The sequence below is a fragment of the Ptychodera flava genome, chromosome 4 (genome assembly GCF_041260155.1).
Source record: "Ptychodera flava strain L36383 chromosome 4, AS_Pfla_20210202, whole genome shotgun sequence".
Taxonomy (NCBI): domain Eukaryota; kingdom Metazoa; phylum Hemichordata; class Enteropneusta; family Ptychoderidae; genus Ptychodera; species Ptychodera flava.
Window position 1 is genome coordinate 46,955,595 of NC_091931.1, and position 19,664 is coordinate 46,975,258.

Here is a 19,664-nt window from a genome sequence, read left to right on the forward strand (position 1 = left end):
TCCTCCAGTGTCCAGTTTCAAACTTTCTAGAGGGCGCACGCAACATAACAGGAAAGAACTTTGACCTTTCGAAACAGAGGATATCCTCTCAGGTGGGTACAGAGGCAGTGTAAGCATTTGAATGATGATACATGCATGTGTATGTTGTAAAACGGAACAGAGCGTATTTTGCTGTCATTCAGCGGATTTACAACTAACAGTTGTCAAAGTCTCACTCACAACTTGAGGAAATACACAGAACGAGTTCAGTGTTCGCAGAGAAGGACCCCGGAGTTCTGATCAGAAGTGAAAAGAACCATGCTGTGAACTTGAAGGACTAACTGAGTCCCCACTCAGCCCACTGCAGCAGATCTGTTATCAGAGTAAATCTTTTCACTACGTTGTTTGATAATGGCTGGCGTCAATGGTGTTGAGGCATCAGCAATCAGTGTTTTGAAGAACGCTGTCGAACTTGATGGTAATGGTCGTTTTACAGAAGCGTTGGCATGTTACAGGGAAGGAATACAACTTTTACTCGACGTCATGAAGAGTAAGTTGTCAAAACTATGTTTTGATTGTCGGTTGTATTTATACCTACCGGCATTGTCAACCTTCAATAGTCAAAGATGTGAATACCATAAACAAGTAACTGACGAGAACACATTGCAGTGATAACTTAAATTATTATCAAAACCAATATCAACCTATTCTCATCATCTCCTTTTGATCATCATCATTATCTGATGATGATGATGATGATGATGATGATGATAATTGTAATGATGATGACAATGAATATTATGATCCTAATGATCAAGACAATGATTAGGAGTATGATGGTGAATATCATCTTTGCAGTTGTGATCAACATCTGCATCATCATTGTCATTGTCATCATCATTGTCATCATCATCACCATCATCATTGTCATAATTTTCATCAACATGTTCATCAGTATCACATACATTGTTATCAACATCATCATCACTTCCATCATTTATCATTATGATAACAACAATAATTATGATTGTTTTATAAGTTTTGAGTGATCTGTTTGTCATAATATGTGAACAAACTTTATAGATATCTGTGAAGAACTGTGATTTTTTCATGGCCTGAAATATTCAACATCAGAAGACAATATTGCATTTCTGAAAGACAACTTTCATCGTTCATTTCTGTAACCTTGAAGGAGAATTTGTTCAGTAGTTTCTCCTTTCATTTACTGCATTAGACTTTCCATTACACAATTTTCACAAAAATGAAAAGAAAGAAAAAAGAATGCAAGGTGACATAATAAGGAAGATTTTCAGACTGTTAACTATTATTATTATTATTATTATTATTATTATTATTATACTTTATTTTAACTTGATAGACTGTTTAGCCAAAGTTCTTCTCACACAGTGTTGAGATGCAACAGAAATATATGTACATTAAAATATAAAAAAAACCAGTAAAAAACACATATACATAAAAGACAACAGGTAACAAACTACAAAATCCTAAAAAGCTGAAAAATGGCTTCAGCACTAGATTTTGCCTAAAAGATGACACTTACATTTCACTTAAAAAATTGACAGTTAGAACAAGATTGCACATCTGCAGGTAAACTGTTCCATATTTTGACAAAGTTATACATTATACGTCTTGTAAAATTTGTGTTCTGTGTCTTGGTATATATAATTAATTTCCATCCACAGATTGTGTACTACAAGTGTGGACATTCTGGACACTTCTGAAATCATTCAAATATTCAGGAGCTAAGTTATGGTGGACTTTGTGGATTAAGACTGATTCATTAAGTACAATCCTTTGTCTAAATGGTAACCAATTAAAAACATCGAATAATTATGACTAGGCGTGTTAAAGCCGCACTTTTCAATCCCAGGTTTTCGCATTAGTGGAGTTCTCCTCCCTGTCAAACACATGGCCAGTACGATGTTTGATTTCTATTACATTAATTACACAAACTGATTTCAATCTTTTGTCACCTTTTGCTAATCCTGCAAATAGAGCTTATATAACCGTTTGATTGACGGTCGGTTCAAATTGCCAACGGTCATTTATTCCCCAGCACCACACTCGAATTTCCTTAAAAAAACGTCTTCCAGTCATGTTAGAATTTGAATATAACCACAGAGTTTGATCGGCAGCAGCTGCATGCTGACCGCTTGGCAGTCTGTCAGCGTTTTTGCGGTCGAAAAAAACTAAAAGTGGCATTTTCTGGAGCGTGTGCCCTCATGTTGCCTGTTTGGTGTCCACTTACACAGTGAACGCCGCCATAGGTTGGTGCCCTTTTAAAGGGAGGTCCGCCTTTAAAGTCAGTCTGAAACTACTCTGGTCTCATGCCTCTTTCAATACGAAGTAAAGGTTTGTCTGGACAATGACCCCATATGTTAGAACAGTAGTCAAAATGGGGTAGTGAAAACATAACTTGCATTAAATTTAAAATTAATATCTACTGAGACCAGGGTTTGTTGATTATCCTTAGCTCAAACTTGTTGACTCATAACTTTTCTGTAATCTTAAATCACATGTAATAAATTTTGAGAAAAAAACTTTTGCAGTGTCATTATGTAATGAGTTCAGTTACAGTATACAATCCAAGATGGCTACCTGTGCAATCAGCTTTCTGTTAACATCTTAAAGCAGAAAACAAAAGACATTTTCTGATTTAAAAAACAAACAAAATTCAAATTGAAGCAGTACTATTGTAATGTATTGTATTTTTCAGTGACAAAAAATGAAGTGAAGGTGAAAAGCATGCGGGAAAGAATCAATGAGTACATGTTACGAGCAGAAAAGCTGAAAGAACATATCGAAAATGAAAAGAAAGGTTTGTATTTTGTGTTTCTTATTGTATGCAGAGAATAAACAGATCAGCAGATAATTGTTGAGTTTAACTTCTTTCAGGCCGTAACACTGAAGTTCCCAATGAAAGATTACAATTGTTTTTTAAGAAGCTCTCCCTCCTTTGTGTAAAGCTAGATATCTTTCTCGCAAAATAGTTTGTATTTACTGTTATCCTGTCTATGTCATCCTCTGAGTAACATTCTAGTGACAAATTCAACACAAATAGTGATCTGTGTGCAAAATTACTTTTCGAAGATTAGTGATTAATTGTTTGTTGGCATTATCATCTTAACTGCAGCTGGGAAATATCATGAACAGTACAAAATACCACAAGATTCCACAGGTCATAGTTACAAGTCAGTTTTTGGCAAATTTATCGATGAATTCTTGACTGAGGTTACTGTAGATGATGCATACGTCAGACAGACTCATCAGATTTATAACTTCTTGAGATTTTGTGAACTCCTTGTGTCACCACCATCTAGAGTGAAGAAGATTACATTAACAACAGGAATGGATGAGGTTAGTGTTGTCATGACTTTGGTATGTCGACATAGTAAAAGTTATTCCCAAATATTTCACATTATGATAATCCAAGAATTTCTGAGTTTGTGAAAGCTCTCTATTCAGGCAAGATAGAAGTCATTGTATGGGGAATCTATTTCTACATTATAGAGGGCGCTGTCACATTGGTTTAGAAGTCGCCATAGTCAGGTCATAGACATCAAATCAGGTCCAATAATCGTTATCATTCAAGGTAAACTATGAAATTTACCAGGTCCAAGGAACATATAGATGATGACAAAGGCAATGGGGCCATCTTGAACCACGAAATAGTGGTGGTACCAGGTGTCCGAAATGGGTAAGCGTGCCCTGCCAGCTAGCCATATCATATATTGATACTTTTCACATTTTATAATAAATGGTACTTGCCTGCTTATATTTTAGTTGTGAATTGTCCACTATATGTCTTTCAGGAAATTTTTTCTTTACAATAAGGAAATTATTTATTTTATTAGTTTAGTTATTCTTGAGTATTCTGTATGTTATTTTGAGAATTATCGTATTCTCATTTTCTGTAACTAATATTCATGACGTTATGAATTATTTTCTTTCAGGGAAATTCACAGACACAGAAAAACAGATTAGAAGAATTAAAAGGCAGTTTAGCAACTCATGGTGTTCATCTTATAGTAAACTATTCCTCTTCACTTCATGACAGAGAAATCAGGTAACTGCTCATTAAATCAGGTAACTGCTCATTAAATCAGGTAACTGCCCATTGAATCAGGTAACTGCTCATTGAATCAGGTAACTGCTCATTAAATCAGGTAACTGCTCATTAAATCAGGTAACTGCTCATTAAATCAGGTAACTGCTCATTCAATCAGGTAACTGCTCATTGAATCGGGTAACTGCTCATTGAATCGGGTAACTGCTCATTGAATCGGATAACTGCTCATTAAATCGGGTAACTGCTCATTGAATCAGGTAACTGCTCATTAAATCAGGTATCTGCACATTAAATCAGGTAACTGCTCATTGAATCAGGTAACTGCTCATTGAATCAGGTAACTGCTCATTGAATCAGGTAACTGCTCATTGAATCAGGTAACTGCTCATTAAATCAGGTAACTGCTCATTAAATCAGGTAACTGCTCATTGAATCAGGTAACTGCTCATTAAATCAGGTAACTGCTCATTGAATCAGGTAACTGCTCATTGAATCAGGTAACTGCTCATTAAATCAGGTAACTGCTCATTAAATCAGGTAACTGCTCATTAAATCAGGTAACTGCTCATTAAATCAGGTAACTGCTCATTGAATCAGGTAACTGCTCATTGAATCAGGTAACTGCTCATTGAATCATGTAACTGCTCATTAAATCAGCTAGTTACATTGGTACAGGTTTCTGTCATGGATATTTTTTGTTTTACAATGCAGACACTTGCACAGACAGTCAAATTTTGATGAACTTAACAAAATGGGGTACCATTATCATGCTTGTTCATCCATATGAGGGTACATGCATGTTTAGGGTTGGATTTTATATGAGGATGAGACAAATCAAACATTAGTAAACTATTCTTTCCTGAAAATAGAAACATACCAGGCAAAAATACAGAGTCAAACAGATGTTCTATGAATTGTATTCTATTTCCATGTTGTGAACAATAGGCGGCAAGTTTCTTTCTGTTGCTCATGAATTTAATTAAATGAATTGATTCAAATTTTTGAGTGAATGTTTTTTTCCACCAATCTAAAGTGATACAAGTTACCTCTAAAGCTTTTTACAGTAGAGAACTCTTGTTTTATATTAAAGATAAGTTTTTCACAGAATTGTTCATACAACTCAATTTTACAAGATCATGTAGCTAAAGTATGTGATAAAACAATAATCTAATGATTAGATGTGATTTGATATTGATTCATGAATGCATAAATTATGTGTCTTAATTTTGAACATTTTTTATCTTGTTCCAGATTTAATAATGGTTGGATTATCAAGATTGGGAGAGGCTTAGATTATTTTAAACGTACTGGACAATTCAGCATTGGATTTTGTGATTTTGATCTTCGTCAGTGTCATGAAACGACAGTGGACATATTCAACAGTAAACACACAAAAACTACAGATAGATAGCAAAGCTTTCAACATCATGATTAGAATTACTTGCTTTCATATGTATAGAAAACTAGAGGAGTAGAATTTTGCAATTTTCACTTTAGACAGAAACATTTCACAATGCTGGGTCTCACAGACTGTTTCAGGATTGAACTCTATCAGCAACTTCACAGCGATAGCAATGGTCAGAGGCGTGTGCTGGTGAAAATAAGTCTCCATTTTTGGTAAATTTACCATCAGTATGGCTCCATGGATGAACTTGAACTCCAAGGAGTATAACATGTTACGTTGTGGCAAATCTTGATACAATGGTACAGATATATATGAAAATAGGGATAGACATTGTTCAGCTACCAGAAGCTTATATTCCAATGGAGGAATGGGGTTGATTTTCAATGATATCATGGTTCCATTATTAATCTGCATATATAGATATACGTCCCAAAATGTTGAATTTCAGAAATAACACAGGAATAATAAAGTCTTTGTGACCATCCTAGTCATTATTGAAACCTATAAAAAGTCACATGTCAGAGGATCTGACAACAAGATGCAATATTAGAGACATACACAAAGAGAAAATTTGTCTGAATTTCATTTAGCAGCAGCAAATGTTGTGTGTACATTTCTATACTACTTTAGTGAAAGACCTTCAATGGTGATCAGTACTATGTGAAATTTGAATTATCGAAACGCCTTCATGTACAGTCCAGATTTGTCTTATTCATATACATATCTGGGATATTCCAGTCTCTTTTCCAGACTTTTTCTCATTGGAATCGCAATCCAAATGATCAATCAAAATATAGTTATTAAGAAACAGCAGTATCAAACAGAATAAAGATTATCTTTTGAAGAACGTAAATCAACAACAAGTATACAAAATCAAATTGAAATACCTGGTGTTCGTCTTGTCAACACAGCCTGTACTTATACAATAGCAATTGATATTGATGACAGCTGAATTCTAGTCCTGGTGATGATCCATTTATCAACAGTAACATTGCAAATTGTGTATACAAAATGCAGTGTGTTGACAAGGCTAATATCTGGTATTTCAACACTCTAGGGAGAAGAAGAAGAACAGGAAGAAAAGTAATCAGATTTCTACACCAAAAATAGTGATTTTTTTTTAAAATAAAGAAGCGCTCTTATAGTTAAAGTAAGTAAAACTATAGAAATAATGGGCGACGCACTGACCATTAACATTTATTTATGGGCAAGAGTGAGAGGAAAGCCAAAAATTAACAGGCGAGGCTTGCCGAGCCCGCTAATTTTGCTTTCCTCGAGCCCGCACCCATAAATAAACGTTAATGGTCAGAGCGGAGTCTGTTATTTCCATTATATTATCAATGAACTAGAGAAAACAGTCAAAATTGCTAAAATTTTTGGAGCAAATGACAACTGGGCCCCAGAACTGAGCAATATGCGATGCACTGTCACACGCACTGTAAAATATTGGCAAATCCAGAGACATTTTCAGAAAAAAGTATCTCAACTTGGCCCACAAGTACTCCCATTTTATTTTGTGATTGATTATGATTTACGTTTGAGCTGTAAAGTTACGATACTTTGAGTTGTTAATCTTATTATTCATATTCACGGCCATGTAAACAGACCATTACTGTGTATTTGTGGTCAGTCACGTGGTTCAGCTCGACCAATCAAAATGTGACAGGCAGGGCATGTTAATTTATATAATGCCATATACATGGTAATTATCAATTCAGGTTACGGGCAGTGGCGTTCCCATAATCCTTGATTCTAAAAGGAGCCACCGTTGACCAGTGGTTAGAGTAACCGACTCACTATATTGGAGGATGGTGAGTTTGAGACCCGGTTCAAGTCCCAGTAGATCCAGAGTAGCGGATTCACTGTCGGAGGATGATGAATTTGAGACTCTAGCTCAGTGCTGTGTCCTTGAGCAAGGCACTTTACTCCTCTGTGCTCCATTGGGGTTGTGAGTTATGGGTATTTAGAAATATTCGACCTCCATGAAAAGAGGTGTTTCACCGATGGAGTTATCGAGTTTAAATATAGATTTTAAAAAAAAAGTCTATGAAAATTGACTTCCAGCTAACATAATTTCTTTAGGCAAACTGATATTCTGGTGAATTTTATATGAAACAAACTGTATTTGTCAATAAAGTTCATCAAGAGTATTGAAAAATGTCTCTCTGTTGTGTTTTCGTATCCCATGACTCTCAGAAATACCCACAATGCCATTCTTCATTTATCATTTTCTCAGGTCGAATCATGATTGATCATTTCTACAGCAACTGATATTCTTAGAATATTTAATAAACAATGTAAACAAAACACTACTACTGTGGAATTGAAAAGGATGAAAAACCTATACAGAGTATGTGATTTGTTTTTTATTGGAAACGTATGTCAAATCATCATGATGATCGGTATGGGTCACATTCCACCAAATTCATGAAATTGTCACAGCGAGATAGATACAGCTAGTAAATGGCGGGGCGGCGGCGCAGCAACAAAGTCGTAAAGTCGACGTCGTCTGCTTTTGTGTGTCGTAATGATCTGTGTGAATTCGTATCGTTCTTTGTGAATGGCCCTTGCACTGACAGAACACCGGATGTTCTCTGTACAACAATCATTATTTTGAAGGAGGAGCGACGAAACATCGTGACCGTTTTCGTCTTCTCTATACTTTTTCACGCATCAAACTAGTCAAGTATTCGTTTCTGCTGGCGTAGAAATATGCCATGTCTCATATATATTTACTTCTTCGGTTTCAAATCGAATTTATGGAGTAATTTATATTTAGAATATCGACTTTAGAGAGCTACCCACCCCTTTTGGTCTAATAGTCTATTCCTAAGGTTAACTGGGAGGGGTCATTGCAGTTGCGTGCGAATTCAAACGAGTGAATATCTGGACGGAAGGCGGACGGAAGACGGAGGGTGCGAGAATCGGAGCTGTGTATTTACAAACAGAATCCATCGTTGCTTCAATCCAAAGTTCTTTGCATTCTCCCAGATATACATCGGCAAGTGTAAGTATGAAAGGCGATCTCTTCACAGTGTTCCTGTTCTGGTGGAAAGAGGAACTTCGATTTGGATGAGTGTTCGAATTCACCACACACACTGTCATAGTTGCGTGTTGATGTGGATCTCGAACATGTGAATGCATGTTTTTAACGTTAAGTTATAGGTCGCTCTCCACGCTGCTCTAGGGTTGGGACTTTTTCACTTTTATTTTTTGCAAAGACGAAGTATGAGGCATGTTTATTGTGTATCGAAACTTGCTGAACTTCGATGAAACTTCCATGTTGAGTGCTCAGTCGTACATATCTATTATCTTATATGGTTTCTTGACGAAACTTGTTTTGTTAGCACGATTTTTCTTACTGACGTAGTCTTAATCTTATTGTTCAATTTTCAGGCACTAGAATCAGAAATTGAATAACAATTTTATAAATCAAATGTTTCCAGTGACTATTTACAAAAGAAATGTGGAATCTCATCATGATGTTTTATCGAAGAATGTAGACTACCACCATATGAACAGGTTTAGGTATTCATACACGGTGTTTGAGTAAATAGATTGGTGCTACAGGTGTTTTAAAGCAATTAAGTTAAATTATTCATGCTATAGTTTTCAAGTTTCACTATTCTACCACACTTGTGATTTAACTATTGACACTTTTTTGTATGTCCCTCAGCTGCTGAGTGTGTGCGTCAGTGCTGAGCTCTCATTAATCATAACTCCTAAAATTTTACTTTCTAATCACAGATCAATTTACATAGCAACAACTGACATGAGACTGCAGAAATGAGTACGACAGCTGAGAGAAAGTTTGTGACGCTGCGTAAACGGCTAGATCAACTTGGATATCGTCAGCCGCTTGGAATAGAATCACTCCCATTAGTTGAAAGGTTGTTTAGTGACTTGGTTCATACAACTGAGAGTCTAAAAACTGCAAAATTACAGGTACTGAGAAAAATTGTGATCTTTACTTGATACTTCAAACTTAACTTTGAAACACTTCAAAACATTCCCAAATGTTTCTGATAACAAATTAACTATAAATTAAAATATATTAGACTATGTGAACTTTAATTGTTTCTCATTTCTTTTGTTAGTTTTCTATGCCTAACTTTGGAAATTTGTACAAGTTAAGTACTGTTTATGTAGACAATACCTTCTAACTGGGATTTTCTTATTCCTGTTTGACAGTTTACTGCCTAAAGTAAAGTTCTTTGTGTGTATCAGGACAATAACCCAAGGCTTCTTTTAGAATTACCTGGTCTTTGTTACAAATTATTATGTGAAAACAATAACAGCCAAGGAATTAATTCTCATAATTCCTGTAGCTATTGTTTCTTGGATGAGTGTGTCAGCCTTTCAAGAACCTGTTGTGAACTGAAAGTACAAACAAGTTGCAGGTCAAAGCATGATGTATTGATAAAAGAAGTACAAAGTATAGTTGCCTTAATACAGCTGAACTAATCTTCTAAGTCGCATTGTCCCGGTGATGAAACTTAGGAAGATGTACGCATCAGCTGGTTTCCACTTTCTCAAAAACAACCAGTGAAATTGAGCCAAAAGACCTGGAGTTCCTTTTCCAAAGCCTAGTCATTGAAGTGTTTAAATACATGTTTGAATACTCTTAACTCTGAAAGAGCCTTTATTTTTTGCTAGCTGTATAATGGTATGTGTAATAAAGAACTTTGTCTTACATTGTGATAAGTGATGTTCTTGAAACAGAACAGATCTATGGTTTATAAGATTGTCTCAGAAATGAAACTACCGGTATATTACACATTGTAACATACATTCAAGCTACAACCAGTGTGATGATATTGCAACTTGTCAATTGTCTCTTACTGCAGGCTGGAAAGACAGTGGTTGAAAATGGTAACCTTGACAGTGCAATGGAACCCTACCGAAGTGACAATGCAAAACTGGTGAAAGAAAACAACGAATTACATCTGCAGCTTATCAAAGCAAAAGAAGAAGCTGAGATTTCTATTAAAGATCTTAAAACAAGTATTCGCAGATTGGAACATGAAAATGCTGACCTAAGGTTTTTGAACACTCAATATATTCACAAAGTGAGAGCTGTTGAAAAAGAATCTAAACTGAAAACTGATCGGATTTCAGAGTTACAGGAAAAGAATTTCCATGCAGTCGTCCAAACTCCAGGTGAGTGATTCACTGTGGCTTTTTGAAAGGTGTTGGTTGAGATACTATTGATTTACAAAACACTGTAATAGACACATATAGTTCAAATAGACTTGAAGTAAATAAATATTGACAGCTTTTGTTTACCATCATTCATATTATGAATTTGGAGAAGAGCTTTGTATTTAATGTTGAATGAAAAGTAGTTTCTAACAATAAACAGAATGTTTCTTTTGAGAGTGTAAACACATCCAATCTTCATTGTTTATCAACAGTTTCAGGTAGCCTATATATGTTCATGGTTTCCGAATAGTCATACAAGCCTATAGACTATTATGCCAACTTGCAATCAGCAGTTTCTGTGGAAAATAAATTAAAACATTTAAGGTTATTGAACAATGGTTTTGGATGATTTTTCACAGCCATTCACAGACATTGTAAAGCACCAGTGGGCTGGTTTGCAAACTTTCAGTAATAACAGTACTCATAGACAGTAACATGTAGCTGAAATACAGACAATATTTTTATTTGTTTTTGTCATTTTTTTATTTACTTTTATTAGAAAATATTATAGCAGTAACGAAACATCTAAAACAACATCAGAGATATGTCACATTGTATTGAGACTATTCATTTATACTGTTTGATTCAAACTGCAGGTGAAAACCATAGATCAATAGATGAGGGCGCTCTCCAACATCTGAAAGCTCTCACATGCCAGTTACATGTAATTCTATGTACAGTTGTATTCAAATATACTAGTTTGTCAGACATTTTAATAACATGCATAGAAAAGCTGTCAGTAACCTGATAACGAAATACAATTTGCATATCACAGCCACTTGTGATAACTGATCCATGGATAGAGGTTTTGAACCATAAAAGTATAATATCCCATGTAGTTATAAATCACAATCAGTGTGGCAAGTGTGGCATACAACTGAATGACAATCCATGATCTGTCAGAAAAATAACAAAAGTAGAAAGGCTGAAAGTGATGGCTATATATTTTGGAAATAAACAAAAATCATAACGTAATAATTATCAGAAATCATTCGGATGATATGAAAAGAAAGCTGTTACCATTGGTAACTTGTCTGAATCAAACTGATCATATCATAAATTAAATCTGTAACCAATCAGACAGCAGGATAGCATTGACATTACTATTTTTAAACATATAGTACTGGTACATATTTTGGAAGAAATGATTGTGATGGAAAAATTTTGTTTGAAATTATAAACAATTTACAAGATGAAAACTTACAAGAATGTCTATCATAAAGAGAAGTCCTGTCAGTACAAGTCTGATGTACTGTATTCTCAGTTTGCTGCTCATCACACTATCAATGAAACTTAGAGATTGTTTATATCTGTGTAATCAAATGTTAATGAAGGGTGAAGCTTAGTTTACTCAATATATGAAAGGATCTTTTAAACTTTGATATGCTGTTTTGTGTACCTGTGTTCTGTGTTAATGTCCACCACCTTTGTGAACACACCTGCAGTGAATGGGTAATGTGTGACAAATACGTTTGCTTCAGTGTAAAATTTTGGCTGCAGTACAACTGTGTTGCTTGTTTCAAAATCAATTCTTTCAAACCAAGTAGTGATTGTATGTGACAAAAAAACATTGTTTGTCATCTCCAACAAAGTCTTGCAGTAGCTGAGTTAGCAGCACATACAATAGACAGACTTGGCTGTCAAATATCTAAGTCAAAGAATAATAGTTGTCTTGGAAACATTGTCAATCTAGATGGCATGTACAGGTAATAGCTTTTCTTGTGCTCAGGCCTGTAGATAGAGGTCACATATGGACATGTGCTCCTTGTAGATTTGAGGGATGAGAATGAAGGATAACAGTTTCATCAGTGTGCTTAGCAAACCCATTTGGCACTTAAAAAAATTGATATGATGTAATTTGATATTGTTCTGTAACTTCTGGTAAAATAACTGAAGTGAAATCTTAACATTATAGGGAAGGACAATCTGTATGCTATCTGGAAGTATATTTGAAATGATTTTGCAAAGGCCGGTCGGTATCCCAGTAAATTTTACTGTGGTGTACAATCTGTATGCTCTATGGAAGTATATTTGAAGTGATTTTGTTAAGGCCGGTATCCCTGTAAATTTTACTGTGGTGAAGGACAAGCTGTATGCTCTATGGAAGTATATATGACAGTGTTTTTGTTTAACACTGGTATCCCGGTAAATGTTACTGCAGTTCCTCAGTCATGTTGCCAGGGTTTCCCTCAGTGCATCAATGCAATCCTATTTGATGACAGGACAATAGAAATGTCACGGTGGTTCTCACATAATTTATCAGTCTTCCGAAACCTAAGCAAAATTGTTGACTGAAAAGCAAGTTTTCAATAGTTTTGTATATTTCTTCATTTTGAAATACTTTGTATTGTGAGTCATTTCAGTCGTCTTAGCAAGACGGCTGTGTCTGAAAAATTTACCTTATTCAGTGTGCTTGAAATATAATTGAACTAAGGAGCTGAATTCAGTATAGAGGAAGGGGGGACATTGATCAAATACATTTTTTAAAACTATATGTTTTTAACCATTGATCAAGGCTAACAACAAGACTGTTGCAAGGTTTTACTAAATATTTAAACTACAATCAATCATTAAATTATGAACGTTTTAAGAGGCTGATTAAATATGTTCTTTCTTCTTTGGAGACTTATGAACAGATAATCTATGCAAGATGTGGAGATTGAAGTATAAATATTGAAAGGAATGAATGCAAAGTGTAGTAGAATGAATGAAAGTATAGTAATCCAGTATCATAGTATGGTAAAATAATTCAAAGTGAATCAAAGTCACTGTGACAAAATGACCCAAATGTACAAAATGTAGTAAAATCACAAAATAGAATAGTATAAAGCAAATATGGTGAACTGAATTCAGTGACCAAGTCAATGAGAATATGAATTGTGCATTAGAACAGTGTACTGTTATATTGCTGTGGAGCTAGCTAACATGTAATATTTTGACCAACCATTCTCTGTACAGGTGGCCGGAAACGAAACATCCCATTCCGTCGGCAGCGTATGGAATTAGACTCTACTGTACCGGACACAGATAGAACTTCAACATCTGTACAATCACAGGCTGAGGATCCGTATGTAGCAGACTTGATCCGTGTTGCCGACACCAGAATTGAAGCTCTTCAAAGAGAATTGGAAAGTTTAAAACTTGATGAGGAAAAGTCTCATCGTACAATTAGAAGTTTGAAAAAACAGGTGAGAGTTTACTTTCATCATTGATAGAGGGAGGTTTAACAATTCAGATTGTCCAAATATAACTTTGGCAAATTTGCTACATCATTGGTCCTAGCCATTGATGAGCAGAAAGATTGTGTGGTTAAAAAATGCATAGCGATATATAGCTAGCTTACAGGACTACTAGTAATACCTTGAGACTACTAAACATGGGACTACTAGACAATTTACCATTATGATGGTCTCCAAACCAGAGAATAGGGAATTAACATGTTCACCACCACACATGCCGTATACAATCTACCAATCAAGCACTCTCACTGATAAGGTGAACTATGACAAATTTTTTGTCGATTTTGAGGCAATTAATGTTTGAAGACATGTATGCAATGTGAAATACAATAATATAACCCTACATCGACACACTCACAAGTGTAAGTACATGAACTGATGATGAATGTAGTATTGCTGACAAAGTACGGTAGTCCAGTTGACAAGATTTGCTCACCATACAATCACAATTGTCGTCAGGTAGTCTGGTAACAAACTGTGAAATAACATTGTGAGAACGTACCGTAGGTAGTCCAGTATTACTATGTGACAACATCATGACAACGTTGTGTCACATTTTACTTTAGCTAGTCCATTATCATTGCATGACAACATTGTGACAGCGTACTGTCAACCTGGGTAATCAAGCTGACAAAATTATCACAGCATAGCAAAGGTATTCATTTTACAAAATAATTTGAAGAAATTCAAAACCATATATAAATTGGTTTATTGTTTTAGAATATATTTCTCATGTTCTGATACTTTTCCTTTTGAGGTTTAGAGAGTTTTATATTTATAGACTGTTTCATCAAGGTATCTATCTAAGTTTTTAAAGCATCAACAGCAGTAGTATTATAAACAGTACTTTAAACATGAATTGATTTTGTATTCAATAGTTTCAAGAATAATGAATTGTGAAGCATTGTGAAAAGTATAGGAAATAATTGATGCATTGTGTATGTTAAACTAAATATTCACTGAGAGTCAAACAGTGAACAGAAGTTCAAATGTTTTGAAATCAAGAAAAACGTATTGTAGAAAATTTTACAGTGTGAGGAATTGGACATTTGTTAAATTGAAGTCACGTTGAAAATTAAGATTATTGAGAATATACCTAGCTGAAACAGAACAGCTATAATTAAAGTGTTGATATTGGTGATATGTGCAAGAGAAATTTGTGGAAATAAACACCAACTATGATAGTTCTGACTGACATCAGTCTGAATTTTGCATCAATAGAAATCTGATTAGAATGCCAGTATCTAGCAAATACTTAACAACACAAATAGAGATTGTTGCCTGGTATCTGACATGAGGCTTTGCAAGTCGGTTGTACAATTTTCACCTTTGAGGCAGTCCAACCTCTGACATATTATTGTGTCATATCTTTAGTATTGCCTAGATTAGAACTCAAACAGCAACATTTAAAACTGTATATAACCTTTTTATCCACAAGTTTTGAAAATTACAGTATGAAAATTGAAACAAACATTTTTTTATTTTCATTTTCACAACATTTAGAACTAGGTAAAGTAAACCACTAAGAAAAGTTTAAGTTAGTTTACACAAATTTACAGATTGAAATTTTCATTAGTTCAAAACATTTTTAAGGTTTTGAATGAACAGCCTTCAGAGTACAGGGCATCTAATGTTACCATCAAGGGCTTGGTCCAAATCTGGGACCTGTGCCAAGAAAGCAGAATTTATTATACTATGAGTCGTTTAGCCTTGTGTTTGGCTTGATCTCAATTTCCACTACAATCATCTAATGTAAACTAAAAACTGCTAGTTTCCTGTGTTACAGAGCTCCACATTGATTTGAAGATATTTGAACAGAACAAGTCTGTTTTTATTTAATGTAACCAGTTCAGCTGCAGCCATCTGGAATTTAACACATAGCATGTCCGTGTAACTGTTCTAATTAAGCGTAAAATTACAGAATTATGTTAATGGGAAGTTCATTTCTTCAGAATGTATGTCACAGGGATTGTCAAGCTGTGAAAAATATGCCAAGTTTGTACTTGAAGTTCAAACAGTGTAACAAACAATCCCAATTTTATCACTTAAGCATAGTAAAGTCTTCAGATACCTGTTGAAACATGTCGGGAATTTAAGCAGTTAGGTTGTAGTTGTCACATGCCAATACAGGTACAGTCATCCTAGTCCTACCATCAATGGAATGGCCCGACATAAACAACCGGTATTGTTGCTGGGGTCATTGTTTGACCCCTCCCACTGTCTCCATTGTCATGTAGATTTTTACATTATCATTTATTATGTAAATTATTGATTCTTGTCACTGATTGGACAATGGTCCATTGTGGGAGTTATTGTTGTATAAAATTACCCCATGGAGTGTCAGACATTTAGATTGTTATTAATTAAACCCAGGTAGATTAGATTACCTGGTGGGGTGTAGCAGCTTCTAGCCTTAGATATGCAAATACCAGTGTTTGGCGTCAGTTAGAGTTTGAAATTGTCACCGGGTCTCTGGTACTCGGCTTGAGTGCTGACGGTGGTTGTGAGAGCATCAAGTAGATAAGACTTGCAGAAATTGCCAGCGTTGAATTGTGGCGCTACAATGTCAGCACGTTATACTCAAGGAAGTCCACGCCGGCCCAGATCAAGGGCAAAGGTAAGTCTCCATGGATTTGACACCAGCAAATAATATTTTTCTGCGGATTCAAGTAGCAACTCGTAGAATGAATGTCATACTGTAGTACCTCCTACATTGTAAAGCCCTTTAACTGTACGGAATACAATAGTGTGAATACCACCGGGCATATTTTACTACAGCTATCATTGTCTGCTCTCATACATTTGGACACACTATTCTCTGACTCAGCTTATATAAACATTTTTTTCTCAGGCTGTTTGCTAGTAAAATTGTGATATTTTCAAGGATAATTCATTTTTTTCAAGCAATGTTACATGACATGGAGATGTGTCACTCAGTCATTGTTGTTGTCTGCAAAGCATATGTACAACATGATTTTACAGTATGACTGTCATAACATACATGTTGATCAAATTACATTTTTGTTGTCAGCTTGTTGTGAGTCTTAAAAAATAGTAATTAATATCAAGAGTTAACAAATTATTTAATATATAGCTTTGTGTTTGCAATTTAGTGGATAAATTTAACCCTAGCATGATTGTACTGTGTTTAGCCATGAGTTCTACTTTAATGCTGCTGAATATTGCGTATCAACATACACAGACAAATTTTACCCTCACACAGGAACAATTCTACCTCTTCTATACACACATTACTATAAGAATCCCATCTGTAAAGAAAAAAATTCCAGTGTAGTTTTTATCACCAGGATAAATTACCAAATAAGCCGTGTAATCCAGCTTTCACAGAGTAACGGATTTCTGTCGGATTCTGTTTGGAATTTCAGCTTAGGAATCAGGCTTGTGTTTTCAAATACCATGTGTACCAGGAATTGACACTAATCAATTGTATCTAAGTCAATGGCTGTGAAATATTAGAGTTTGTGACAATCATGTATCTACATGAAATGGATTTAGATTGTTTGAGGTTAGAATACAGGTCACCAACACATCTGCAGCGTCTATGCTTAAGGCTTTAGCACTATATTCAGTTTCAAATTTTTAGCAGCTCTATGATAAACTAGAAAAGTTACAAGTTTAATTCAAGATATCTGTCAGTTGGTTAAACATTGCTTTGTTGCTCTGTCTTCTAAAAGTCAAATTCTGTCAAATTCTGTCAAACAGATACCTTTCACTTCATTGATATATGACAAATATCTTCTAGATACAATCACTTTCCAAATTTTTAATTTTGAATCAACTACTCAAAGTTTACATATATCAAAATCCACTAGGAGACTTCAAAATACAGAGGCTGTCCGTACATTTCAGCCTTGATAAACTGTGTATTGTGAAATGGAATTTAACTGTAATATGGTAGCATTGTACATAGTTTACTGTAACTTATGTTGTTTTATCTTGGAAGTAGTAGTGTATGTAATTTGTGTCATACTTGTGTTCTGTATTCAAACATCATTAATTCTCATCTCTTTTTAATTGTTTCTCGCTGGGAAGTTTGTTTTGTATGTTTTATGTTCATGAACAATTGAATAATTAAATTAGAATAATACTCTAGGGGAAGTGGTGAGGACAAATTTACAAATTACTTGTTATTTTCCTCATTGCTATATTTGACTTTTAGTTTAAAATTGTCCCAGCTGTAGTATGGTACAATCTGTAAATTTGATCATGATTATTAGATTAGATTCTTGTCATATACAAAACTTCAACCAAAGGAGATTTTATAAAATAACAGCTTGCACAGTCAGGGAATATAAGTGTTTTGTATTTCCTTTGGATAATTCACGATTAATTTGTCAGAACTATTCACTTGCTTGGAGAGCTCAGTACATTGCTTGTCGAATAAATGAAACAAATTATGGAAGTGGTTCATAAATGAACTGTGTATGAATTGTGTTCTCTCACTACCCAGAATGCCTTTAGCTTCTCATCCAATACAATAGAATGTAAGAGATGAAGACAGAAAAGTTTTTGTGTAAGATTTTCAATTTTAGAATGTGTCAATATACCGGTAGTTGATATACTGCTGATGAAATATCCTGTAATAGCCACCGATCAATTTATAGAGCAGAGCTAACTGGTTGTTGAAGTGAGGTCTGGTTTCTGTGTCAACTCTGAAAACAGGTGGTGTTTTTTGTGAATGTTGTAAAAGATTGCCAGGGCCTTTCAAGACAGCGGTGAAATTAAACATTGATTTACATAAATCATTTGCTATCCATAAACTTGCCTCTGACTTCCTTTGCCTCATCAGATAATATTTGTAGAAAGTAGCGATGTGTGAACTTAACATGATGTGAGTTTACTTATTTGAAATTTCTTAAGTCCCTGTAGACTTTTTATTCATTTCTTAAGATACAAACTGCTTTCATAAATGCAAATGTTATCAATTGAGAAAGCAATGACAGTAATTGGTGTACCATTAGAAAGTCTATAATGCCATGTACTGTATTCTGTTTGTACAAAGCTGAATGTGTTTTATAGATGGAGATGTCACAGGCAATTAAATTAGCAGACATATTGTGGTTTTCAAGTGACCTTTCAAAATGGCCTCCAGTCTGCTTACCAATAAAACATCAGTTGGTTTTTATTCAACTTAATCAAGAGGCAAATGAAATGATAACTTTGAATTAAGAAAGGAAATAGAAGTAGAACGGAATATCTTGGAAGACTGGTTTTATTGAACATGTTGATTTTTAAATCACCAGTTTGACTGTGCAACTGGTATTTTAAATTTACATCAACTTAAATACATGAAAAGAGCCAAATTATTTTGTTGCCATGGTTTCTGTGGATACCAGTAAATTATGAAAGGAAATTGATCGTTTTGTCGTTTCCCAATCTGTTTTGAATATTATATTAAGGATAGATTAACTTATCAATTATAGAGTGTTGAATTTACCGTAGGGTTTGACTTTCTAACATGTACATGTACTTCCGCTGTTTGAGGAGAGTTTCTGTATTGTTAATGTGTGAGGTGCTCTTTAGAACAATAAAATTGTGGTTGAATATTTAACACAATGGAACAGTTTACATTTCTGTCACGGTATCTATAGATTTTGTGCATTCTCTTCATTGACTGTAATGTTCAAATTTAATGCTAGTATTGTCTCTGTGAATAATCCATTAGAACCAGACATTGGTAGGTTTTGCTTTAAAGCAGTGTATGCTCCAATCTGCAAATTGTAGATTT

General features: G+C 34.7%; 2 protein-coding genes and 1 long non-coding RNA gene across 8 annotated transcripts in view; 2 read left to right on the top strand and 1 right to left on the bottom strand.

The window, feature by feature from the left end:
- The first annotated feature begins 49 nt into the window (after window positions 1-49).
- Window positions 50-6,618, top strand: LOC139131990 (MIT domain-containing protein 1-like). Its single transcript, XM_070698345.1, has 5 exons — window positions 50-529; window positions 2,717-2,818; window positions 3,134-3,357; window positions 3,954-4,066; window positions 5,321-6,618. The coding sequence occupies exons 1-5, from the start codon at window positions 391-393 to the stop codon at window positions 5,478-5,480; spliced, it is 738 nt and encodes a 245-aa protein (XP_070554446.1). The 5' UTR covers window positions 50-390; the 3' UTR covers window positions 5,481-6,618.
- Window positions 6,619-8,328: 1,710 nt separating this feature from the next.
- The window catches only part of LOC139131987 (centrosomal protein of 135 kDa-like), a 41,990-nt gene continuing 30,654 nt past the window's right edge, over window positions 8,329-19,664 (top strand). For 3 of the 6 annotated variants that reach the window (XR_011552224.1, XM_070698337.1, XM_070698338.1), the window contains exons 1-4: window positions 8,329-8,481; window positions 9,222-9,419; window positions 10,322-10,634; window positions 13,635-13,864. Coding sequence is in view for 4 of the 6 variants with exons in the window: in XM_070698337.1 (XP_070554438.1) it covers window positions 9,261-9,419; window positions 10,322-10,634; window positions 13,635-13,864 (702 nt within the window). In the remaining 2 variants the exon portion in view is untranslated. Of the gene's footprint in view, window positions 8,482-9,221; window positions 9,420-10,321; window positions 10,635-13,634; window positions 13,865-16,265; window positions 16,533-19,664 lie in introns of those variants that run through there. The other 3 variants (XM_070698339.1, XM_070698341.1, XR_011552226.1) reach the window with 3 other exon arrangements.
- Window positions 9,414-13,759, bottom strand: LOC139131992 (uncharacterized). Its single transcript, XR_011552227.1, has 2 exons — window positions 13,621-13,759; window positions 9,414-10,972 (listed from the first exon to the last, which is right to left on the bottom strand). It is a non-coding gene; the product is annotated as an uncharacterized lncRNA (long non-coding RNA).

Bases quoted from the DNA above. Each gene is read 5' to 3' on its own strand.
- LOC139131990 (XM_070698345.1), top strand. From the start codon at position 391: ATGGCTGGCGTCAATGGTGTTGAGGCATCAGCAATCAGTGTTTTGAAG. The intron at 530-2,716 runs GTAAGTTGTCAA...TGTATTTTTCAG, and splicing joins TTTACTCGACGTCATGAAGA to TGACAAAAAATGAAGTGAAG. The intron at 3,358-3,953 runs GTTAGTGTTGTC...ATTTTCTTTCAG, and splicing joins TAACAACAGGAATGGATGAG to GGAAATTCACAGACACAGAA.